Here is a 25,935-nt window from a genome sequence, read left to right as displayed (position 1 = left end):
TCTGTGATGATGGGAGGAGTAAGATCTCCTAGACAACATAGACCTAGGTGGAGAAGCTCTGTAGGGATATCAATACAGCTTGTGGAGGACAACCAGTGCAGGATGCCTGAGCCAGGGAGAAGGGGGTCATAAGAGTGGAGACAGCGGTCTCAGAAAAGGAGATGGTGGCGTTAATGGCCGTACCAGTATACTTGTTTCGGGAGGAGCTGTGAGAGAGAGGTGATGGCACAATGAGAAGTTCCGGCAATGGGCTTCGGTGCCGAGTCTTAGACACCGAGTCTTAGACCACGCCTTTCTAGGTTCGTGAAATTGGTGGGTCAGTGCCGATACGGATGTTGTACCCGGTGCCGCAGATTTCGGTGCAGGTATTGGTGCTGGCGGTTCTGCGCTCGGTGCTCGAGCCTGCGGTTCTGCATGAGCAGAGGTCTTCAGCACTGCAGATCCCTGTTCCAACATCCCCAGTTCCAATGTTCTCGGTGCTGTAGTCTCTGGTGCCTACTGTTGAGGCGTTTGCAAGGTTTTCGGTGCCGCATCCTTCGAAGGCTGAGACCCAGGCATTGCCTTTCACTCTCCGGGCTTCATGCTTCCTCTCGCAGCAAATACGTCTGGGTTCCGTGCCTCACTTGTCCTGCTCATAGGTAGTGCCAGCAAGGATCGAGTAGGGGATAATTTCTTCCTCTTATGACCTGAGGAGGTCAAAGAGGTTGCCTTCAGTTTTTGCAGCACTGAGGGACCCTTCAGATGGGATAACTTGGTTGTTTCAGGCTGAAGGACCTTGTCAAATAAAATCATTTTCAGCCTCATTTCCCTGTCCTTCCTTACTCTAGCAGTCATTTTAGAGCAGTGAGGGCATTTCTGAGGAACATGGGTCTTGCCCAGACAATGAATACGTTTGTTATGGCCGTCTGAGATGGGCATAGCCTCACAGCATGACTCGCATTTCTTGAAGCCTGCTGGAGACATCTTTCTTTGTTGAACACGTAACCAAGTCTAACTTTAACGAGGATACTTAACGGGTACTAAGGAAAAACAAACAAACTGCTACTAGACCGTAGATAAGATTCAGCAATCAGTCTATGGTAAAGATAAGTAGGCCACTGTGGCGGCTGCTCTACTCTCTCCTCTCCTTCCTTCTCCTCCTCCTCTTTTTTTTGTTTTTAAACTATATAAAGTAACTTTTTCTGAGAAGAGTTTTAAGATGAAAAGAACTAGCAAATTGCAACAAGTAACAGTTTTATCTTTCTAGGCATTGGAGCTGAAGTGAAGTCCACCTGCAGCCGCTGGCGGTTGAGAGGAACTGGTGTAGACCGGATTGCACACGTGACCAAAAGCGCGCGAAGGACCAGCACACATCTGCGCATTCGCGATCCGACGAGATACAGCTTTGCAAATCTCCGATCTGTGGCGCCAGGGCAAGCCCGACACCTACTGTGGAGCACCCACGGGGACCACTCGAAGAAGATCATCATATTTACTTACATTTACTATGGTTACAGTCATACTAGAAAGGCTTGCAACACAGTAACATAAGAACGGCCATACTGGATCTGACCAAAGGTCCATCTAGGCCACCAGTCCATCTGCTGACAGTGGCCAATACCAGGTGCCCCAGAGGGAGTGAACTGAACAGGTAACAATCTCTCTCCTGCCATCCATCTCCAGTTTCTGACAAACAGAGGCTGGGACACCGTTCCTTACCCATCCTGGCAAACAGCCATTAATGGACCTAACCTCCATGAATTTATCTAGTTCTTTTTTAAACCCTGTTATAGTCCTAGCCTTCACAGCCTCCTCTGGCAAGGAGTTCCAGAGGTTGACTGTGCACTGTATGAAGAAGAATTTCCTTTTATTTGTTTTAAACCTACTGCCCATTAATTTCATTTGGTGTCCACTAGTTCGTATGTTATGGGAACAAGTAAATAATTTTTCCTTGTTCACTTTCTCCACACCACTTGATTATATATACCTCTGTCATATCCCCCCTTAGTTTCCTCTTTTCTAAGCTGAAAAGTCATAGGCTCTTTAATCTCTCTTCATAGGGGGCCTGTTCCAAACCCCTAATCATTTTAGTTGCCTTTTTCTGAACCTTTCCTACCTGATGCCAATATATCTAGTGCATACAACAAGCTAACAAGGTATCACATGCATGAATATTTCAAATCCACCACAGAATAAACCATCTTCAATAGGTCAAAAAAAAGGTGGGGGGGGTCAGACAAGAATGCATGGCATGGTAGAGATGTTGAGTAATTAAGTGCTAAAAACTTCAGCAGTGACTTGAGTACTCACGGGGCGGGGCAGGGGTGGAGAAGTGGCTCCAGAGAGCAGGCTGTTGGAGTCGGGATGTGATAAACGGCATCCCAGTTCCAACAGGCTCTCTCTCTTCCTCCTTGCCATAGCAGGGAGAGGGGGTGGGCTCCCCGCCACCCCTTTCAGGTCAGGAAGCAACACTTCAGCTGCCTCCTGGCATGAATGGTCTCCTGCAGGGTTGGAATTTCACCTCCAGTGACTCTGCAAAGAGCTACCACATGTGGAAATCAACCAATCCCCCACCAGCTGGGACTCAAGTAGCCTTGCCGCTGGAGCCCCAGCTGGTGTGGGGTCATCAATCCCCCCATGGAACACTGGTTGAAAACCACTGATCTAGTCTGACCTCAAGTTCAACACAGAACATACAATTTGGCCCAGGCAGTTAAGACAACTGGTGATTGAACTAGACTTTAGCATATAATATAGAAAGACACCCAGTCTTTATTTAAGTATTTACAACTTCCTGCAGTAATCAGTTCCAATGGTTCATTATCCTTATATTTAAAAATTGTGAGGTTTTCGAAGACAATCTGCACCAGATCAGCTATGGAGTTTTGAAACGATAGCCAGCATCCTATGAAAACTCAGGCAGAATGATTTACTTAATTTTCCCAGCCAGCTGACACTTCAGAAGTGACTCTCATGTTCATGCCAAGTGTTCTTACCTTCCAAGTGTCTCCTTTGATGATCCAACATAACGTCTTTCCGGTAGAACATCTTATTGCAGATTTCACATGCAAATTTCTTATCCCCATGCTTCTTCTTGTGTTTTGAGAGGTTACTGTTCGTGGAAAAGAACCTGAAACACATCTCACATTGGAATGTCTTGTCATCTGTAGGCAATGGAAAGAAAGACATTATTTTAAAATGAAAACAGACTTAAAAAAAATCGTATAAGGCATTTATTGTGTAGTTGGATATAACATTAAAATGCATCAAACGCAAACTGAGAGAAATGTCTTGGCACCATCTACACTTTTATACAAGCACTGCTCCTTGGAAGAAAAGTCTTAAGTAAGGTTACTTCCCATTGTGCTTGGAGGAACAGAGGTGGATTTTAGGCTGATGGATATTTTGTGGCCAAGTTGTGGCTAAGGGCTCTAGGGAGGCGATGTAGAGGAAAAGGTAGGTTTTACTGATATCACAGAGCTAAAAACAGGAGGACTTCACAGGAGACTGGAATGACTGGGAGAAGGAATGAGAAACCAGGTGAAGAAGATTGCAAGGCTGAGAAACAGGAGGATGTAAGTCCACACCTGTCAACAGTGACAGAGATGAGAGGAAGCAGAGACAGCCTAAGAGGAAAGATATGAAGCTTAGTTTTAGAAAAAAGCTAGTTGGGGGACAGTGATAAGGAGGATTACCTAGGACTTGGGAGGAGCTATCTGATGCACAGCTGGGGATATGGGATTCGAGAGAGGGAAAGAGACGAAACACAACACATAAGTGAAAATGTTGCTGTACAGATTGCTGACATAGTCTTCTCTGACGTGGGAAGTTTGTTTTTACAGTCCTATTGGAGTGTGAGGAAGGTGAAGCCTGAAATGACTGATCTTCCTTCCTGGTTGCTATAGTGATGAAGTATCACATAAGAGGCTCCACTTGTGGGTCTGCAGGCTGTGGCTCAGTGGTTCCCAAATGCCTAGCATGGCCTTGTCAGGCAATCTGAGGGCCCAGGAGCAGAGTTACAGCTATCTCCCTCCAGCGTTCCCTGGCTTTTCCCAGCCGGACAAAAAGAGGACGGCAGGGTCCCAACCCAAGAGGGAAAACGGGAAAGAGCGTCTCAGCCTCTGCTTCCTGACATGCCAGACCAGCCGCCTTTCAGACACCACCCTGTTCTTTGGGACAGGGTCATTGCCCTCCCCATGCAAGAGGGTTGCTCAGACAGTCATTTGGTGCTTCCCAGCTCTCCTCGCAGTGCCCAGTGATTCCCCATCGTCAGAGAGCAGGGGAGAGAAAAAGGGGTTAAGTCCCTGGCTGCTAGCTCAGGCCTTGTCCATAGTCCCAGTGCTTCCCCTGTGGAACTCTCTGTCCCCAAAGCATCACCTATTTGGTTTCATTCAGGCAGACAGTCTTTTTTTCACTCTCCCCTTTCAAACAGGTCCTCCGTTCAGAGCAAGTTCTACAAGTGCTGAGGGGAATGGGCCTCCGAGCCCAGTACTGCATCATTGCCTGTTTAGCCTCAGTGAGGGGTCTGGGACACCACATATGGGACATTAATAAAGCTTGTTCAAAATAAAGTCTACAGAGCCTGCATTCTCAGCACTCTCCTTTGCAGCAGTGAGTCTTGGACCCTGTACGCCCGCCAGGAAAAGAGGCTGGATGTCTTCCACTTGCGCTGACTCAGGCGCATCCTTGGAATATTGTGGAAGGACAGCGTCCAAAAGCGCTGCCCTTGAGCAAGCTGGAATCCCAACCATGCACACCCTCCTCAGGTAGCGGCGGCTCCGCTGGCTTGGCCACGTCCACAGGATGAATGATGGAAGGATCCCAAAAGACATCCTGTATGGCGAGCTAGCCTCTGGCAAAAGACCTCCCGGACGCCCCCAATTGCGCTATGAAGATGTTTGCAAGAGGGACCTCAGGGAGGTAGACATTGAGCCGGACAGCTGGGAGGAGCTGGCAGACGATCGCAGCAGATGGAGGCAGGAACTATACAAGGGCCCTCAGAAGGGTGAGATAAGGATCAGATAGCTAGCAGAGGAGAAGCGAGCCCACAGAAAGCACAGGACGGACCTGCCAGACACCCATTACACATGCAACAGATGCAGCAAGGACTGTCACTCTCGTGTGGGCCTTCACAGTCACAATCGACGCTGCAAATGATGATTCCAAATGGAACTACGAAGGGTGCGATCCATAGTCTACGTAGACTGAAGGATGTCTACTACTAGTAAAGCCTGTTCAAGATTAGCTCTCACCTGTTCTGCAGTTGTGGAATTCCAACGCACTCTCTATCCGAAAGGCCTTTTCACATGTAGCACACTTGTATCTGTAGTCACTGTCAACCTGAGGATTAGAAACAGTTAACAACTGTAAAAAAACAAAAAACAAACAAAAAAATGTAACAGAGGGAGAAGAAACACAAGTCATACATGATGGAAAGAGAGAGCTTGCAAAAAAATCTAGGCTGCTTTTTTATTCTTACAGCCATTTAATTTCCTTCTACAGAATATTTTTTTCTTCAAAACATCTGAGCACATTTCAGTGCAGAATTCCGACATTTTAAGTTTCAGAGCATGACCCCTAATTCTGAACTTGCTGCAAAAAACATGATGTTCTACTTAGGCCTTATAAAAGACACACATATAGATGTGTTGGTGAGAGAGTGCATGTCTTTTTGGCTACTCAGCCATGCAATGACAGATTTGATTTAGGAAGAACAAGATGTTTTCTGACTCACAGTCATGCTCCACAATATTCTTAGCATCAGATGCCAGTAATCTGAAAGTTTGGGACCTGATCCAAAGCCCACTATCATCATTGGAAAGATCTCATTGCCATTAATGGGTTTTGCTATCATTATTTGTATTACAGTAACATTCAAAGGCCCCCATACAAGATCAGGGGCCCACTTCAAGAAACACTGTACCATACACACACAAGAAACCACCCCTGCTGTAAAGAGCTCGTAGTCCTAACGTACAACAGGTGACAATAGTTAGAGGACAGGCAAACAAGACAACAGTGAGACAATTCTTTTTCGTACAGTGAGAAGCATTCAGAGCATATTTTAAATCCTGCTCTGAGTCTCCAGCTAGCTCTGATTCAGAGTAACACTCCTTCTTGAGGTAACAGATGCCTGAACACTCTTCCATAGGCAATTCATAGCAGGGATCCAGTCACACGCCACAGTCATCATCCCACAACTCACAGCACCTTTTCATTTCGCCTCATGAAGAACCATCTGGTTATTGCTACTCACCTCATTCCTGCTGTGTTTATATGAAACGTGCTGCTTCAGGCTCTCTTTACGACTGAACAGCTTTGCACATTCCTCACATTTAAACAGTTTGTCACCTGAGGGATCCATCAAGCCAAAACGAAGAGTGAGTGACTAGTGTAACCAACAGGGATCATGCGATGGCTAAAAAATTCTATAGTTTGCTCCAAACTTAGGCTAGCAATCTGCTGAAATGTAAGCAGCTTCAATAATTGAAAGGATTAATTCATTCACTGATTTTTGAGATGAGAAGGGACCATTGTGATCTGACCTCCTGCATAACACAGGAGACAGAACTTCTCCAATAGAATTCCTGCATTTAGTTCTAAATGCCCAATAACCCCTGTGTGAACTAGAACGTGTATGTGAGAGAGAGAGAACTAATTTTGATGTACTCAGAGTGACTGAGAACAGATTATGCCATATCACTGTTGAAAGTCCGCATCTTATTTCCAATCTGTTTATCTAGTGTCAACTTCCAGCCACTGGATCTTATGACGCTTTTGCCTGTTTGATTAAAGAGCCCTCTAGTAATCAGTGATGGAACCTGTGAAAATCATCTGCATCCAGAATGTCTCAGTTCTTCTATGGAACACCTAAGCAGACTGGAAATAATTACATCATGATAGGGAGCTGAAGGCAAACCCACCATGAGACCGGATGTGCCTGCTGAGGTTGCTGCTGTTCTGGAAGATCTTACTGCAGAGGTTGCACTGATAGACCCGTTTGTGTTCCCCGAGTTGCTTTATCAGCTTTCGGCGTATTCCATGGCCTCTGGAGAGAATTAAACTTCTTTTGAGGGACATGGTGTTTTGATGATGAGCAAACCTACTAGATTAGAGAAAAGCAGTGAGCGAATGGCAATCCACAGTTGGTTTTTTTTTCCCCCCTCTCTCTTTTTTTAAGTTAAGAGTCTCATCGTTTGGCAAAGGCTAAGGCCTTGCCTACACTTACCAAATGAGAAAAGGGAGATAATGGGAGAATTGAGATGATGTGGTAACTCAGTCTAAGGTACGTTGACTACAGGTATGCTATTCATATAGCTAGAGTTGCATACCTTAATTCAGCATTGCCCCTAGTGTAGACCTGGCCTAATGCCTTTACTGTGGAAAAGAGATCTAGAGGTCATAGTGGACCACAAGCTAAATATGAATCAACTGTATGAAAATGTTGCAAAAGAAGCACTTATAATTCTGGGTTGTATTAACTGGAGTGTTGTTAACATGACATGAGATGTTTTTCTTGTGCTCTATTCTGTGTTAATTAGGCCTCAACTGGAGTACTGTGTCCAATTCTGGGTGCCACATTTCAGGAAAATTGTGGACAATTTGGAAAAAGTCCGGAGAAGAGCAACAAAAATGACTAAAGGTCTAAAAAACTTGACCTATGATGGAAAACTGAAAGAAATGGGTTTGTTTAATTCAGAAAAATGAAGCCAGAAGGCATACAGTAACAGCATTCAGGTACCTGAAAGGCTGTTATTAAGAAAAAGGAAGAAAAACTGTTTTTCTTCACCTCTGAGGACAGGATAAGAAGCACTGAGCTTAAATTGCAGCAAGGAAGGTTTGCACTGGACATTAGGAAAGACTCTCTGTCAGGGTGGTTAAGCACTGGAATAAATTGCCTTTGGAAGCAGTTTGGAATTGCCATCATCGGAAATGGTTTAGAGCAGATTAGACAAATGTCTGTCAGGAATGGTCTCCATGGTGTCTGGTCCTGCCATGAGTGTGGGGGACTTGACCTGATGACCTGAAATTCCTGCAAGTGCTATTACTGTATGAAATAAATGCTTGCATGCTCAGGAATCTCACAGGAACCACACTTCTTACCCTCCAGAGGCATTCACAGTTACATTTTTCATGTAAGGGCTTTATAGTCTTCATGCAAGAACCATACAAAATGAGCCCATGTGGAACCATGAGGTAGTACTGTTCTGTTTCACTGCTAAATGCCCTTCAGGACATGTTCTTGAATGTGTACTTTATTTTCTTGCTGTGGACTTCAATTTATTTATTGCATTAGGAAATTTAGAACCTGACAACAATATATCCATCACCTCCAAGTCTGTCAAGAAGCTAGCTTTCCTGGACCAAATTTTTAAATATGTACTTAAGTGAACAAGGACTTCCCAGAGGTTCTGTAAATTTCACAGACAGTTTTTCCCTTTGCTCAAAGTTTATTACAGACTTTGAAGTGTCATTCACAGTGATGCAAGAGACAGGCTTCACAAGTTACAAATATCAGTGAGAAACTAAGTAATATGCATGGAAGAGATTTTACCATCCATATCTTTAGCTTTCTTAACATCAACACTGAGTGGGAATAATCGTTAACTTTGCATGTCCCATTGTACAAAACTGCAAGACAGAAAAATAATCCTATCACACTTCACTTTAAGGGTGAAATTCATACCACCAGTCTCAATGCCCATGGCTACAACCCAGCATCACCTTACAGTGCGCTGGGCTTGCCTGAATCCCCCTTTGTAGCATACAAAGGCGCAGAGACTCAACAACCAGCAGTTCCACCAGCAACATGCTCACAATGCACACACAAAGCAGAAAGCTTTGAATGGCTGTGGTGATGCATTCAAGTTCTAATCAGACTCAATATACACCAAAGAAATTTATGGCTACATCTATGCTAGAGGGTTTTTTCGACAAAACTAACCTGCGGAGCGTCCACACTAGAAATGTGTTCTGTCAACATACAAACAACAGAATTCGGCAGTTTTTGTTGACAGCCTTCTGCCTCAACCCTCTGAGGCAGAATGCCTTTCTCAACAGAATTGCTCAACAAGAAAGCTTCATGGGCACTCCAGGGGGCCCCCTGTTGATAGACAGGCCTTCCAGGTCACTGGGCAGCCCTTCCAGTCGGCTGTTCTGTGGAGACAAGGCTAGACAGTGCAGCTACTCTCCGCTGACAGAGTGGATCACTTTGTCAATCCGCTTGTGCGTGGCTGTGTTCTGTCGACAGAAGTTTTGTTGGAAGATCTCTTCCAACAGGGACATCTGTTGACAGATCACTGTAGTGTAGATGTGACCTAAGTGACTAAGGCTCCCATCGCTTGTTCCAAATGAGCCCTTCTTCCATGCTACCAAGAGGAAACAACAACAGTGCTTTATAGATGTTAGGAGAGAAGATTACACCCTGTTATGAAGGACTGCATCCCAATGTGACTTACTTTGTTACTGAACTGATGTTGTTTGTAGTGCTTGGCAACTTTCCTAAAACCAGTTCCATAATCCTGTCTTCAGCAGCAGAAGGAAGGGCTGCCTCATCAGGTGGGATCTCTGTAATAATTTCAGCTACTCGGTCCACTGTGAATACATTATTATAACAATACAATACTTACATGAAGAACTTTAAACACACCCACCCACCCACCCACACACACGAATAAACATTGGAATATGTCTGAGACAGATGTAAGCCATTATACTTCCTTTGACTCACTCTTGACCTAGAAATAAACTGAAATGGGAGCTTCAACTCTTGGCATCTGCTTGAGTTCCAAATAGGAGAGAGAGTTGAAAATGAAGATTCACATTCAAGTGTATAATGGGAACCCAAATCAGCAGCCACTTCCAAGACAAATGAAACCCTCTGATCATGTGGGGAGGACAGGACTCTTTTGGAACAACTTATTCTCGTAAGAAATAAAGAAGAAAAAACATTTTTTCTGTTCTCCACAGAAGCCTCCTTTACACAAGAGAAAGCACAAGTCTCCAGATAGAGCTGTTTACAATAAGAAAAGGAATAAAAGAATTCCACAGCCTCTAGTCAGCACCAGCAGTGTCCAGGATTCAAATATTTACCCTCAGCTTTTTGGCTAAGATCAACTGAATAACATTTTCCCATAGGGCGGTGGTTCCCAGCCTTTTCCACACGGGGACACATTTTGACAATTCAGGAAGACTTGGTGATCCCAGGCAATTCAAAAACCAGGGGGAGAGGAAAGCAGTGCTGTAACTACCTAATTGTGCACCTGAGGCAAGAATATAAAATTGTGCCCTCTCGTGTTTGGATATTAATAGTTATTCCATAAAAAAGGAAAAAATACATAATAAAATAACACTATTTATTAGTTTATTATTATGCTTAATCTGAGTTGTGGTGGGGGAAACACTCATCCTCAAATCACTCCCCCCATCCCTGGCTGAAACCTCAAGCACACAGGCTGGAGGGAGTCACAAACAAAAAAATGAAAACTAAGAAATCAGCTACATAGAGAAGAGGGAGGCAAAAAAGGGAAGGGAGAAAGGCGGGGGGTGGAAATTACTGCAGAGACTATGAAGTGACTTGCCTGGGATCACTACAAATATCAAAGCCACAGAAGCAGTCTGTGGAATGCGTAAGAGAGGGGAATGCAATTTTTTTTTCCACTGGGGGCCACATGGCAATTTTATAAACGTTCCAGGGGCTGAACACAAAATAGCCCCAAGCCGCCACCACCACCACTCCCAGCCTTAGACCCTGCCCCCCCAGCAGCCCCAAATGGTGCCCAGGCTTAAACCCCCCAGCAGCCCCAAACCTCCACCAGTCTTAACCCCCCCACGCCGCAGCCCCAAACCGCCCCCAGGCTTAGAATGCCCACTGCAGCCCCAAACTTCCCTCAGTCTTAGACCTCCCAACAGAGCCGTAAAGCACCCCAGCCTTAGATCCTACCCCCCACACCCCCCCAAGCCCTAAACAGCCCCAGCCTTAGACACTACCCTTCCTCCTGCAGCCTCTTCCCTGGGGCTGCTAAGCTGGGCAGCTCCCACAGTGCTCCTGTTCCCAGCAGGTAACAGTCGGGAAAACCAATTAACTCAAGTGTTAAGCTTTCAGCACCTAGACTTAAGGTAATTGCTATCTCTAGTGATAGGGACAGCTGTTGGAGACAGCAGCTATCTCTACTGATAAATATATGCCTCAGGCAGCAGCATTAAGAAACTGCAAATGGCTTCTTTCACAGCCACATGCAGCTGGGAACTGCCTGGCTGGCGACCCTTAACAAATCTAATGGTGACCCATGTTTGGGTCCCGACCCGTAAGTTGGGAATCCGTGCCGTAGGAAATGTTTCTGCCAACAAATTCAATTGGAGGTTGCCTTATAGTTCCAGAAGCACAAGGGTTTATCTCCTTTTCAAATTCTGTTTTTATCCCATTTAATGTAGCTACAGGTATTCTTGCTAGCCACCGAAATGTCCAATCTCTTTCTTTCCTGCTGAGCTCATGGCCATAGACAAACTTGACACACACAGAATAGTAAAGAGCACAGAATAGGAGCCAAGATTATTTTGCAGACTTAGGTTCATGAACCACTACCCCATGAAGTGTTAAAGACAGAGCTGTTCGGCCCTGTGAGGCACATGCAACAGCTTCACTGATGACACTGGTTTGGGGTAACACAGTACCATGCTGTAGAACATCTAACTTAAGGCACAGCTAACACCTCTATCATCAAAGCATACCCTTTTAAGGCCAGTGGTTGCTAGGAATTATAATCTCAAGACATGGCATGTGTCAGTGAATTGTTGGCTGACCATGCATTTATGTGACTATCTACTGGAGACAATACAAAGGAAGGCTCTTAGCCCAATCTTGGGAAGAGGAGAGTTGAGACAAGACCCCAAGAGCAGTCCCCTCATAGGGACAAGGAAGAAGGCCTAGGGGACAGACAGGACCAGCCTAAGCAGAATGATGTGTTCTCTCCCTTCACAGCTTGGGGGATGGAAGTAGGCCTCCGTTACCTAGTGTTTTATATGCCCTTGAGCCTTTCTGCCTCTTTTGCTTTAACAAAACTAGCCCGAAAGAAAGTGACTTGCACCTGAACTTGAAGGCAGGGCTTTGTTTTGGCTGCCCCAGTGGTGGTTCTACCCACCAGCTTACACAAAGCTGTTGCAGTGTTTAGCTCTGAGTCATTTAGAAAAGACTGACAATCATGTTCTGCAAGGACATTAGGTTTTCTATGGCAACCAAAAAAAAATAACCTCCAGGATTTCCCATTTAGACTCTGACTTTGAGGGACTTTGTTCAGAATATATCATTAAGGTGGAAGCGTTACTGTTTTTAAACCTCTCGTCTCACCTGCTGGGTCTTTAGCTTCAGCAATTACAAGAGGTGTTTCTGCTTTTGCTGCTTTGGGCTTTCTTCCCCTTCGTGGAGTCCTCCTGGAGTCCACATTGGCACTGGCACCTTCATCAGTTACGGGCTGATCTGCAGCAGGAGTTTCTGCAGACTTCTCTGGAGTTCCATCATTTTGGCTTGTCTGGGGGACTCCTTTGGCTTGCTCCAAGTGACTCAACAGATGTTCTGCAGGCGTGTATGCATGGGCAGAAACACAGTCATGAAACACATGGATGGCTCCAGCACAAGAACATATCATTAGAGCTTCTTTGTTTAATGGAATGCTGTCTAGATCAAGTATTTCACTGGCACTTAAAACAACTTTCTAACTAAAAGTACGTTGTGACAATATAAACAAAACTGATCCTTGAGACAGACTGAAACTGTAGAGGTTTTAATATCTGTTAAATAGTAACAGAGTGGAAGCCGTGCTAGTCTATATACTATCAAAACACAAAGCAGTCAAGTAGCACTTTAAAGACTAGCAAAATAGTTTATTAGGTGAGCTTTCATGGGACAGACCCACTTCTTCAGACCATAGTCTGGCTATGGTCTGAAGAAGTGGGTCTGTCCCACGAAAGCTCACCTAATAAACTATTTTGCTAGTCTTTAAAGTGCTAGTCTTTAAAGTGCTACTCGACTGCTTTTTGTTTTGATAATATCTGTTACTGTAACTCACTGGTGAGGGCATGCTCCTCTCTCCCCTCTGAGCCAATCAGCAGAGGACATGAATTTTTACACACCCCAACTACAGAGCCTTGCCTTTTTTAGCTCAAGCTGTAGCAGGTCAGACTTTTTGTGCTGAAGGTCCCTAGTGTGTCAGCCAAGATGACTACATTATTGTTTTATTGAACAGATCTGAGTGCTAAGTGACCCAGGTCCCATTTTCAAAAATGATTTAGTACCTTAAATCTCACTGGAAGTCAATGAGACTGCTACTGCTAAACCTTTTAGATGCACTCAAAAATTGTACTCAATATATATATAAACACAATGTATGAAAATAATAAACTCCATTCGCTTTTATTTATAATGTCTTTCAACACCAATCACTTTGCTGATAATACGGAGCAGAAGCCTGTCACTAATTTTGCACTGTTCCACAAATGCAATTCCCGATACTTTGACAGTCTTAATATTCATCTACCTATGTTATAGAAGTGTTTCTTTTGTTTTAGAGCCAACAGCAAACATTTTATCAGACAGATACCAACAGTCAATATCAGTTGCTGCTGCAGTTTTACTCTTTTTTCCTTAGGACCTGACAAAAAAAGCACCTAGAAACATGTAATTTTTGGCATTTTGAAGCCACCTTCCTATCCATAACCTTTTGTCTTAAGACAGAACTTCCAAAATCTGTCTTACTATATATTTCATACAAATTCTAGCATCTCCTTACCTGTCAGCAGCTGAGGTTCTGGGAAAGCTGATGAACACACTTTACATGTCCACTGGCTGGACTCTGCTTCACTACTTTCTGGAGCGCTCACTAGAAGATGTCAAGAAGTTGTTAGAAGTATTAAAAATAGAGGCAGCAAACCCTTCAGAAGCCTGCTGGGATTTGTTGTTTCGTCTACAAGGAAGCCTCTGAAGAGCAGATTACAGTCATGAAAATCCAAGGAAACTGCAACTGCTGCTGCTGCCACCGTTCCGGGCACTGGTACAATAGCGTGGTAAAGAACAGGTGGGATAAAAATTACACTTCCTCTATTACTTTACAGCTGTGTCTACACTACAAAAAATAACTTTGAAGTCGCTCACTTGGAAGCACAACTAAGTAAGCAACTTCAAAGCTGAGCGTCTACACACACCCTACTTCGAATTAAACTTCGAAGTAGGGCATTACTCCATTCCCAGGAATGGAGTAAGGACTTCGAAGTTGGGCTTCCTACTTTGAAGTTAACTTTGAACGAAGGGAGAATGTGTGTAGACTCTCTGCTGGCCACTTCGAAGTAGTGCATAACTACAAAGTTAACTTTGAAGTTAGTTCCTAGTGTGGAGGCACCCTTACATGAACAAAATGCCAGAACTTACACTCAAAAATTAACATTTAATTCACGGGAAGGCTTCAAATAGGGGCTTTCCCATACCACTGTTTAAGGAGCCAAAATAGGAATGAAAAAATAATAAAAAAGGAAATGAAATGTATAAGTTGGGAGCCTGCCTATGTCTCATTTGAGCAGTACATAGGATGTTCCTCTCCTTCCTCCTAAATTAAGTGGAGATGAAAGAACAGTACAAAAGGCATAACTGGAGTGACCAACCAGGAGCAAGTTCAAAATGGAAGTTATCCAGATCTGGACAAACCGGGGATACAGACTGAACAAAGTGCTCTCTGGAGAGCATCATAGAAATACTAACATTTGGGTCAAAGTAAATAAAGGTGGTGATAAGGAAATCTCTTATGTGAATGGTATAGTACACTGGATATTTTAACAGATGAGCACAATGGTGTTTTGCTTAAGTGATTTCCCAGCTCTTACCCATAAAGAATAAAAAGTAGAACATTCTTTTACGTAACCATGCAACACATAATGCTATTAGGGATTTCTCAGGGGAAAAAAGAAGGTAACAGTATCAGGGAAACAGTTAAATCAATAACTTTGGGCTGTAAAACACGATTAAGTGCCAAACAGGTCATTTAAAGGTTCATTGAGTGGCCCTGGGACATCTACAACATTCTGTGTATGGTTTAAGATCCCCCAAGCTAAATCGCTCAGCTTGCCAGGCAGGGAGCCAGCTGTTTTGCTCCATCCAGCTCTGCCCTTAAAATGTTACTATTTGCTCCACCCAGCACAGGTAGGAACACAGGATGAATATTTTATTTACCTGGAAAGTCATCTACAGGCACACTGGACTTCTTGCTTTTTTTAAGAGAGAGGACTGCACTGGGAGGCTCTGAAGAGACTTTGTTCCCTTCCTTGTCACATTCCATCACTACTAAGCACACATCTGTGGTGGGGGGGAAAAACAGTTCCTTTTTGTTATTTTCCCAGTATTGGATTCTTTGGTAGCTTTGCTGCAGTGCCCATGTGTCATCTGTGGGTGCAGCAGGCTAGGCTACCACAGCAGGTCATAACCAACTATCTCTGCAAGAGACCCTAATCAAGGCAAAACATTGCGTGTGCACAAATTCCACAGATTAGCTTCTGGTTTAGAATCCAGGATGCAGCAGCATCATACTGCACAGATGCACACTTAACATGCATGTCTATAGATTTAATCGTGTATGTATATACTACCTTACACAGGAATGTAAGGTCTCCATATTTCTACTAGACAATAAACATCACTAACAGTATATAAGCCACTAGTGCACCAAGGTCATTTGGAAGGGAATAACCTACCAATGCATATATCCATTCTAATATTTAGATCAGACTTGGAGCTTGATACAAACTTATCAGAAAAGCTGGAGAAAGAATATTTAATTTCACCTCACAATACATTCTCAAGGTTAACCAACCCTGACGCTTTTTTGCTGGGGGCGGGAGGGGGAAACAAAATGAAGATTTACAGTTTATACCACTCAGATATCTTGGGGTACCAAAACTACTTTGTCAGAATGACCTAAATATCATTCAGCTTTATAGCACTTCAGACTTTCTGTTACATTGTCAAAAACACAAGTTACCAAGCACTGTGATAGTGATGGAAGATCACAAAGCCGTCATGGCTACATTCATCATCCTGGAACCACACTGTGGCTAGGTCTACACTAGCCCAAATCTTCAAAATGGCCACGCAAATGGCCATTTTGAAGATTACTAATGAGGCCCTGAAATGCATATTCAGAGCCTCATTAGCATGCTGCTGGCCGCAGCTCTTTGAAATTGCCACTTTTTGCAATTTCGAAGAGCCGCAGCAAGCAGCATTCTAATGAGGCTCTGAATATGCATTTCAGCGCCTCATTAGTAATCTTCAAAATGGCCATGCAAATGGCCATTTTGAAGATTTGGGCTAGTGTAAATATGACCTGTATGCAACTAAACAGCAATACTACTCCTGCAGTGCTAGAAGGGTTGGGGGTTTTTGACTACAGAAATGTAAAGGTAGAGGAGAACTGAGGTGGAAATAATTACATAGTTAAAAATATTCCTGTGGCACAATGCATAGAAGATTTAAGGAAGGGGTGGGGAAGCTATTTTGGGTCAAGGACCACTGATCTATGGAAAAATCAGTTAGGAGACACATAAGCATGAGAAAACAAAAACAGAACCACCATCCACATGCTGAACCCTCTCTGGTGTGGCCCCTGACTGAGATTCCTCACTCCCCTCACACTCCAACACCACAGGCAGCAGGATGGAGGATGGACTGAGGTTCAGGGCTTCCCTCAGGCCAAATTAACTCTTCTGGAGGCCCAGGGTGGGACCAAATTCAGAGGTTCAGGATTCAGTGTGCTGGAGGGGGCTGCCAAGGAGCAGGGTGGGGTCTGGGAGGGAGGAAGGGAGGTGCAGCAGGCTGGGGTTATGGGATCAGGGTGGGAAGTAAAATGCATAAGTGGGGTGGGGGCAATGGTGGGAGGGCGGGTACAGGGACAGGCTGGAGGTGAGAGGTCTTGGTGGAAAGGGGTGCAGGAACAGGTGGAGAATGAGGAGGATCTGGGTGGGGGAAGGATGCAGGAACAGGCTGAGGGTGGGAGGGAAGGTACAGGAGCAAGAGGGCATAGAGACATCTGGAAGGGAGGGTACAGGAACAGGTGAGGGTGGGAATCTGAACGGAGGGACAGGGGCTGACGGGGGGGGTGGGGGTGGTTGCCAAGGAGCAGGTGTGGGGTCTGGGAGTGGGGAGGTGGAGCAGGCTGGGGGTATGGGATCAGGGTGGGAAGTCAGGTGCCTAAGTGGGCTGGGGGCAGTGGGGGGGGCACTCAGTTTGCACTCACCTTTGTTTCATAGGGCTCTATGTAAGACTGATGAAGACATACGTAATTGCTCCCACTTGTACATCACACTGTGGTAAGGACAGACAGCTTCATTACAGTAAACCCTCGATTTAACGGACTGATATGGGGAGGGGCGTTTCTTATAACCAAAAGTCCATTAAATTGGAGGGTTTACTGCCCCCACTGCCCCACCAAAAAATGCCCATGACTCACCACTGCTGGAGCAGGAACTGCCGCCACAGCCCCAGGTCCCGCCGTGGTTGGAGACTCTTCCATGGCAGCAGGAGCCACCACAGCTGGAGGCTCCGTCAGGGCCTCACGGAGCCACCTCCACTGCCAGAGCTGCCATGCGCTCCTCCAACGGGCGGGGGGGGGACACGTCTATGAGTGCCGTCTGCCCGTGTATGCACCCCACCCCTGGTGAGAGGAGCACATGGTAGTTTTGGCGGCTGGAAGCGAGAGCTCCTCCAGCCACAGCAGCGGTAAGTCGTCATGCATACTTTTTGGGGGGTGGAGAAGGTGTTTTTGGATTTTAGGAATAATTGCGGGGGGGGGGGTCAGATGTCTGTTGTTCCCAACATCTGCTAACTCGGGGTCCATAAAATTTACTGTACAATTAAAAGAAAAAAGTCTACTCCTCAGGAGACCTGTTTATGTGTTTGAACTGTGCTAAGATTTGAATTTCTTTGGAAAAAGACAAGAAATCTCTTCCATGGAGAAAAGTTTTGCTGAAATGAGGGAGTCCTGGATCCCAACCTGCTATAAAACCAATTAGAACATGCATCTTTTTTTAAAGAATTAGTCAACTCTCAATACAGAACCTTGGTTTCTTCCTTGTAAGGCAAAAATTCCTCTGAGGGTCCAGTTTTACACAGTTTACAAATTCGGGCCTGATCCTGTGAGGTACTGAGCACCCTCCACTGCCACTGAACTCAGGAGGACAATCAGCACCTATCTGGACTGGCCCTTAGAGAAGAAGAAAAAGGCTCCCAACGTACCATTGGCAATATTAGTGACCTGCTTTAGCACTGGCTTCTCCATTTTTTTGGCGTAAAAAGCTGCATACCACACTCGCAGCTCAGTTCCAGGAGGGATGTCCCGGGAGGTGGTGAAGTAAATATCATTGTCGTGCTGGAAGGCAGTCAGGTTCTGGTGTTCATATTCAGTGGCTGCTCTCACCATCATCATCCAATTGCAGTCATCTTCGTTAGAGGTATCAAAGTAAACCATAGGCCCATCCTTCTGGAAAACCTGTGGGCCACCCACAGAACCAAAATGCATTACATAATACATACACAAGAAATTATACATTGTTGTTAATGATAACTAAGACTGTATACTTTGCGCCTTGATGGTGCCTTTCACTCATAGCTCTCAAAATGCTTGAAAAACAAAGCAAGCCTCACCACTCTTGTGAGGTAGGTATCACATATGTTTTCAGGTTTGTAAACCCAGGCACTGATACTTGCACAGTCACACAGAAAAATGTAAAAAAAGAGGAAGGCGATCCCAGGAATTCTTATTCAAAATAAGTTGGCTTAATCTCTAGATCACCGTTCCTCCCTCAAAACACAAATGCAATTTAACTTATTTACCTCATAAGGGAAAGGAAAAAAAAATATCAACAACACTTATATGTCTTGATTTTGGTTTATTTCTGAATCAGAAATTACTGTGAGGGAAAGACCAGATTGAAACATCCAAAGTTGTTTTTCACAGAAGCTTTCCAAAAGGAAAGAATTACTCAAAGACATGAAAGAAACAAAATTTTCTTTTGGATGTTACGTAAACAGCACCACAACATCCTGTGTACCTGTCAAGGCAAAAGTGTTCTGGCTTTTGGGACTACCCTTTGTTAAAAGACTTGAAGCACCTCACAGTTTGACACCTGAATACAAGTCCTGTGGCTTGAGCCCATCTCTACTTAGTTTCATTACATTATTTCTAGGTGATGACCTTAAAACTAACTTCATGTCAGTAACATTTTGCTAAGGCCATACTGTACCTTCAGTGGAAATGCTGACTCCTTTTCCAGCTTGGCAACTCTTTTGGATTCAAATGGGCCGAACTGGGTACGTTTGACAAGTTGAGTCACTGCAAATACTCCTTCAGTCCCATCTTCTAACTGTCTGATCTCCAGATTGGAAGGAAGGGATGACCTGTTTACAAAAAAAAGAGAAAGAGAATCCAAACACCATGTAAAGTAGCTCTTCAGAATACAATTCTCCTGGGCCACATCTACACTAGCAGGTTCATTTGAAAGATTTTTTGAAAGAAGGAAGTTCTTTTGAAAGATCCTGTGGAGCGTCTACACACACAAAACATTCTTTTGAAAGTAAACTGAAAGAATGCAGTACCTCTTCTGAAAGCACTCTTCCATTCCTGGATCAGAAAGAATGCTTTCTTTTGACAGATTCTTTCAAAAGATTGCATATGTAGATGCTCCACGGGACCCTTATTTCAAAAGAGGAGACCTCATGGTGGTGGATTTTTCGATCCTTGGCCCATTCTTTCGAAAAAACAGGGGCTGCACGGGCATTCTATTGAAAGAGTGGATCAATCTTTTCATCCCCTTTTTTGTGTCTGATGCACTCTTCTAAAGGAGTTTTTTCATAAGAGATCTTCCAAAAGAGCTTCTTTCGAAAGATATATGTAGTATAGATAATAGCCCTAATGTCCAAAAGAAATCAGCACCCAGATCTCAATGATGCCATGACAGAGGGCTGTTATTCTGAATAAAATTAGTTTCCTTTGCAGTTAAAAAAGAAAACAATGGAAACCAGGGTTACCATATTTGAACTTTCAAAAAAAGAGGACACCCCTGAAAGGAAGTCAGTCTGTCTGTCTGTCTCTCTCTCTCTCTCTCTCACACTCACACTCACAGTAAGTTGGTAACACTCTCTTTCTCTCTCTCTCTCATATAAGGTAAGTTGGGAGATACTGACATATATATTGTCCCTCTCAGGGGTGTCCTCTTTTTTGAAAGGTCAGATATCGTCACCCTAATGGAAACATTTCTACTGAGCTTCAATTCTACAAAAGCTGCTTTTCAAAACAGTCTTAATTTCAGTTCACATCTGAGCTACCAGCATCTTGTCAGACATCATTGCTTTCAAGATATTTTTCTATTAAAATTAGAATTTCTGCCATTGCTGATGTCAAATCCGGTCTCCTTCCTAAATACACATCACAAGTGCTTTGGTCACTGGTGCTTCTCTTCGTTTCCAAAATGGAATGTGACATGCATTCGAAATAACTTCCTTTGGCGAGAGCCACCATGCAGTTTAGGCGACAGCTGTAGAGCAACCCAATGTAAGAGACTGTAAACCAGCCTCCATTGTCCTTCAGTACTAGCGTAACAGGTCCGTGAATAAGGTGCACAGACGTGCATTTACATTGAAGTGTTCCACCATACACAGCAAATCTGTTTTCACATTTAGCTTACCGTGGCCCAAATTTTGGGCACAGAAGTGGGGAGGAGGGACTGCTTCTCTTCACTACCCTCCATCCTGTCCCTTGTGGATGCTCTCAGTGAGAGCTATGCAGAAAGGGCTTTGTAGAAGGGTAAAGAAAAGAGAGCAGGCAGGGGCTGCTCTCCACCACACCATCCCTTCCTTTTGGCCCAGATTTCCTCACGCAAATCCAGGCAGAGGCTAATTCAGCGAGTGATGTCATTACCTCCCACTGAGTGGCAGGGACACCAAGTCAACAGCAGTTAAGCTCCAGTAATAGCTACCTTACCAGAGAGGAAAGCCAACAAGTTCCTTTCCCTCCGTGCTCCAAAGTTCTTAAGATAAGTGGGACTGGCATGGGGCAGAGCATCAAAAGTCCACAGCCACTCTCCCCACTCAGTAACTCACCTCAAAAGGGGAGGATGAGGTACATGGGGTACTTCAAAGTTTCTCCCCCCACACACTATATATTTCCCCCATGTGTCTTCCCACTGAAGGAGCAATCTCACCGATCCTGTGAATTTGCAGAACTTTAGCCTTCGAAAAGATATGTTGGCTGGTCAAATTTCACCCAGATATAAGTTTTATAAAAGTAGTTATTACAAAGCCTACGCTCAATGGAAATGGTTTTCAAACATTTATAAAATTCCAATTAAGTCAAGTTTATAAACAAACATTCCCATATAGTGTTAGCTACCCCTCCTTCTCAACACTGCCCTAATGCATGAGAACCTGAGTGTGAAACTGTCTAAAAATTAACTAAAGGTGGAACCTCCAGCACTCTCGAGACCTGACTGACCTGACTGGTGCAGAACCAGAGAATTTGCTGAACCACAGGAGGTCAATATTGTCTAGTCGAGCAGCATTACAAACACTTCCAGTGGTTACTGGACTCTTAAAAGACATGTAGAGGTAAAGTACAGCTAAATTACAGCTCAGAACACTGGAAGGTAGGACTGGTGGCTGGAAACAGACTTTATGGGACCGTGGCAAACTTGCTGACTTTTACTGAAAAGCAAGGAAGAGCTTTAAAAGCAGTTTTAGTAACTTAGGAGATCACTTTTAGAAAATCTTTAGAAACAAACAGGCAGCACGCACTTAATCCTTTCAAGGGGATAGAAAGGATGGTCATCTTGTGCTTAAGTCACTGCATTGGGATTCCAGAGATTTGTGTTCCAATCCCTCCTCTGCTGCAGGCTTCCCATTAGACGTCAAGCTAAGTCAGTCTCTCTCAGCCGCGGCTCCCCAGGGATGGAAATATGTTTCCCATCCTTTGCCTGTCTTGTTTACTAGACTGTATGCTCTTCTGGAGATGGACCATCTCTTCTTACAACACATTTGTACAGCGACGTGAGTTGGCATATCTATGCACTACTGTAACTCCTGGTGATAGGAGAGGGGTATTCATCCAGCAAAGGCGCTGTGATGAAGAGAAAGTTGACATGGACAGTTTAGCTCTCACTGGTTCTGGCAATGATCAAACAACCATTCCACTGCTGTCAGAGTATCCTCCTGAGTTCTTACAGCATGTCAAAATCCCATTATGAGTGAACTCTCTTTCCCACAGCAAAAATGAAAATTAGAATACAATTTCATTGGAATATAATTTCAAATGGAAACATTTAATGCTTCAAAATAAAATCTACTACAGGTTGAACATGTCTAATCCAGCAATATCCGTAAGCCTGCATGATTTTAATTAGCTGGATGATCACTTATCCTGGATGTGGCCAAGTTTTCTGGGGTCCCACAAAGTTTGTTTATAGCCACTGGTCCTGGCTCTCAGTGTTCTGTGCTGTTATTAGCTGTAATTTATCTCTAAATGTCTTCTAAAAGCCCAGTAAGCAGTGTAAGTGTTGGGAATGCTGCTAGACCAGAGGTCAGCAACCACAACAACAAGAAGAGCCTTTTTCTTAAATTTTATTAAAAAAAACTCAGAAGTTCAAGAGCCGCAGTGCATGTGAACACGAGAGAGTCCCTCATAAATAACGTCCAACCATACATTTTGTAACCCTTATTTTAAGAACAGCGCGCGCACAATGGTTTGTAATACGATACGTGTTTACTGCAGGACGTTCACCATTTATTGAAAATAATCGGAAGGGTTTTTTTTTAAAAAAAAAACAAAAAACAAAAACAAAAACAAAAAAAAACTTTGCACTTATCACATTGGGAGCCACAAAAGTCCTTGAAGAGCCACATGTGGCTCCGGAGCTGTAGGCTGCAGACCCCTGTGCTAGACAATATTAACCTGCTGTGGGGTACAGCAAATTCTCTTATTCAGCAAAGGTCAGGTCCCAAGGGTGCTGGATGAGAGAGGTTCAACCTGTACTTAATTTTGTTTTAGGCTATTCCGAACTCTATATTTAATTTGCTAATTTCTTTTAGCAAGCAAACTTTTATGCTGTTTTATCACAGACCTAGATTTACTGGCAAAACCCATATTCATCATCACTCTTTCGGAGACTTACAAAAATGGACAACTTCCTCAGTTTTGCCTCTCAGAGGGCTTCTCTAGACTTGCCCCCAACTTCGAAGGGGGCATGTTAATAAGGGCGATGGGAGATGACTAATGAAGTGCTGCGGTGAATACGCAGCACTTCATTAGGTTAATTCTCCCCCGCGGCAACTGCAAAGCTTCAAACTTCAAAATGCCGGCATGCGTGTACCCACAGGCACTTCAAAGTGCCCACCCTACTTCAAAGTCCCTTTACTCCTCCAAAATTTTGGAGGAGTAAAAGGGACTTTGAAGTAGGGCAGGCACTTCCAAGTGCCCGCAGTTACACGCATGCCGTCATTTTGAAGTTTGAAGCTTTGCAGTTGCCGCGGGGGAGAATTAACCTAATGAAGTGCTGCGTATTCACCGCAGCACTTCATTAGTCATCTCCCATCGCCCTGATTAACATGCCCCTTCGAAGTTGGGGGCAAACGTAGACCGAGCCAGAGTAGAGGAATTACAAAGGTAATACAAAGCTGGGCAATTCTTATTAATGCCATAAGGAAATTCCCATGAGCTATTTTGAAAATATAGTGCAGACGGAATGGATAAATGTCAAAGGTGTTCAACCAATATCAGAAAATAGGTCTCCACCACTAAATGGCACTATCTGACTCCTTTGTCAGCAAAGTTGCCAAGGAATGCACAAACAGAGATTCTCTTAGGACTTGATCCAGTCTTTGTCTACTTGGCATTTTCTATTTTGTTGACAGAGGACTTCATTTTTCAGCTGTCAGTCTGGCACCTTTCACAAAGGTGAGATTGACTTTGCCAGCGGGACTGTGGGGTTTGTTTGTTTACTTACCTTGCCCTGCTTAACACAAAGGAGTCTTTGACTGTCACCACTGGGCCAAGCTCCGGGCACTCCGAATCATGATACTGACCACAATCTTCACACCCTGCAAGTAAAAAGCACAGAGCTTCAAGGAAAATGCTATCCTCAGGCAGCTCTTGTTCTGTCAGAAGCCAGACAGAAAATTCAAACAGCAAACTAACCACGTACAATAAATAAGTAATCTTTACTGCCCTACAGGATATACCCAATTGAATCAAAGCTATCACTCAACACATTTCAAGGTTTATCAGTAGACACTGTAAAAATGTAAATATTTTCCTAAAGAAAGTATTTGCCAAACAACACTCCAGATAATATTTTGTTTAACCGCAGGGGAAGTTTAAATAAACTGCCACACTGCATTAGCCTCTCCTGGCAACATCACCATTCGATTTCACCCTGGATACTATGCTCTGCGCACAGTTGTCACCTGTGCAACCCTTCTTTGCATGTACGTGGCTGGCAGAAAATTCTGTCACTAAGACAACGGCTCATCTGGCCCTCTGGTTCTTTTCTAGTGAAATCTGACAACTTGTTATTACAGGATAAAACACCACAAGCTTTCAGTTCCCCTAAATTGATGTTTATTTTAAAATACTAAAAGCTATCATAAAGGGAACCCATGAAACAACCCTTTAGCCCCAGAGACATATACAACAAGAGTCAACAAGAGTTGAACATACATTCTTAGGTCATAAGGAGCTGTCAAAATGACACCAAGAAGTCATCACACAAGGGCTATTCCCCACCTGTCAAAATCTCCAAGTCAAAAGTGTGAAAAATCCTGAGGACTACAGTAAGGTTAGCAAGATAAAAAATATCATTCCCAACTGTAGCTAGTAAGAAATAATACCTTGTTTTACAATAGGAAACCAAACTCTCCCGAGCAGCAGTCATGTCTCTGAAACTCACATCCTTACATCCTTTGAGTCTGTTCTGGTATGGCTATGGTCTGAAGAAGTGGGTCTGTCCCATGAAAGTTCATCACCTAATAATTAATTTTGTTAGTCTTTAAAGTGCTACTTTACTGCTGTTTTACTTTTACATCCTTAAAGGATTTCTGGTTTCTGGTATCTGAAGCTTTCACTCATTATTCAGCACTCAAATTAGCAATGCCTGAAACTTCTGTAAAGATAGTCAACACACAACGGACAGCCTGTGGCTCTCCACATTTTTTACTGTCCACTACTGCTATTAGAAGCACAAGCAGCATATCATCTTCTTGGACTGACCTGTCGATCAACAGATTTCATCTTTTATGACGCCATTAGCGAGTGACTAAACCAACACTTACCGAACTGATTACAGACGTCACATATAAAACTGTCAACTGTAAGCACTGTAGGTTCTTTTCGTACCCTATGCTTTTCCTGTAGTGACTGCATGGGCTGACTCTCAAAGCAATTAAGATCCTGTACAGTAGTTTGCCGCCTGGACAGTCTGTCCTGAACTAGAGTTTCCAAATCATTGGGATATATACTGCATGACTTAACATTGGCTTTGAAGATGTCTTTATATTGCGCATACTGACCACCAATAGAGCATTTTCCATGAGCAATCTGGCATCCTCATAATCTGACCAATCCACCAAAACTGTCTGTTCATAAGCATTGCTTCCATGCCCATGACACCACACTGCTGAAGAACCTCCATGTCAGAAGTTTTCTCCCACTAATTCACATGGATGATCTTCCTCAGACAGCGTATATGGAACTGATGGAGTTTGAAAATATGCCAGCAATATATTGTCCACAACTCCAAGCCATACAGCAGGATATTCAGGACAACTGCCTGATAAACTCCCTATCAAGGCAGCAGTTTAACACTATGGTCATTCCAGAGGCATTTGGTCAATCTTCCAAAGGCTTTAGATAATCAAGCAGATACACAATGTCCACATTT

At 43.9% G+C, this 25,935-nt stretch overlaps 1 protein-coding gene across 8 annotated transcripts in view; it reads right to left on the bottom strand.

Moving 5' to 3' along the window:
* Positions 1–25,935, bottom strand: part of PRDM15 (PR/SET domain 15) — an 84,991-nt gene that overhangs the window by 30,973 nt on the left and 28,083 nt on the right. For 3 of the 8 annotated variants that reach the window (XM_074995801.1, XM_074995747.1, XM_074995756.1), the window contains exons 3-13: positions 24,004–24,097; positions 19,255–19,408; positions 18,248–18,500; positions 15,194–15,316; positions 13,764–13,853; positions 12,326–12,550; positions 9,438–9,573; positions 6,903–7,084; positions 6,236–6,330; positions 5,232–5,343; positions 2,976–3,143 (exon numbers count right to left, since the gene is read on the bottom strand). In XM_074995801.1, coding sequence (XP_074851902.1) covers positions 2,976–3,143; positions 5,232–5,343; positions 6,236–6,330; positions 6,903–7,084; positions 9,438–9,573; positions 12,326–12,550; positions 13,764–13,853; positions 15,194–15,316; positions 18,248–18,500; positions 19,255–19,408; positions 24,004–24,097 — 1,632 coding nt within the window. The remainder of the gene's footprint in view (positions 1–2,975; positions 3,144–5,231; positions 5,344–6,235; positions 6,331–6,902; positions 7,085–9,437; positions 9,574–12,325; positions 12,551–13,763; positions 13,854–15,193; positions 15,317–18,247; positions 18,501–19,254; positions 19,409–24,003; positions 24,098–25,935) is intronic. The other 5 variants (XM_074995774.1, XM_074995766.1, XM_074995783.1 and 2 more) reach the window with 5 other exon arrangements.

This window comes from Carettochelys insculpta, chromosome 1 (genome assembly GCF_033958435.1).
Source record: "Carettochelys insculpta isolate YL-2023 chromosome 1, ASM3395843v1, whole genome shotgun sequence".
Lineage (NCBI taxonomy): Eukaryota > Metazoa > Chordata > Testudines > Carettochelyidae > Carettochelys > Carettochelys insculpta.
Note: the sequence above shows the minus strand (reverse complement) of the source record. Positions and strands in the feature narration are given on the sequence as shown.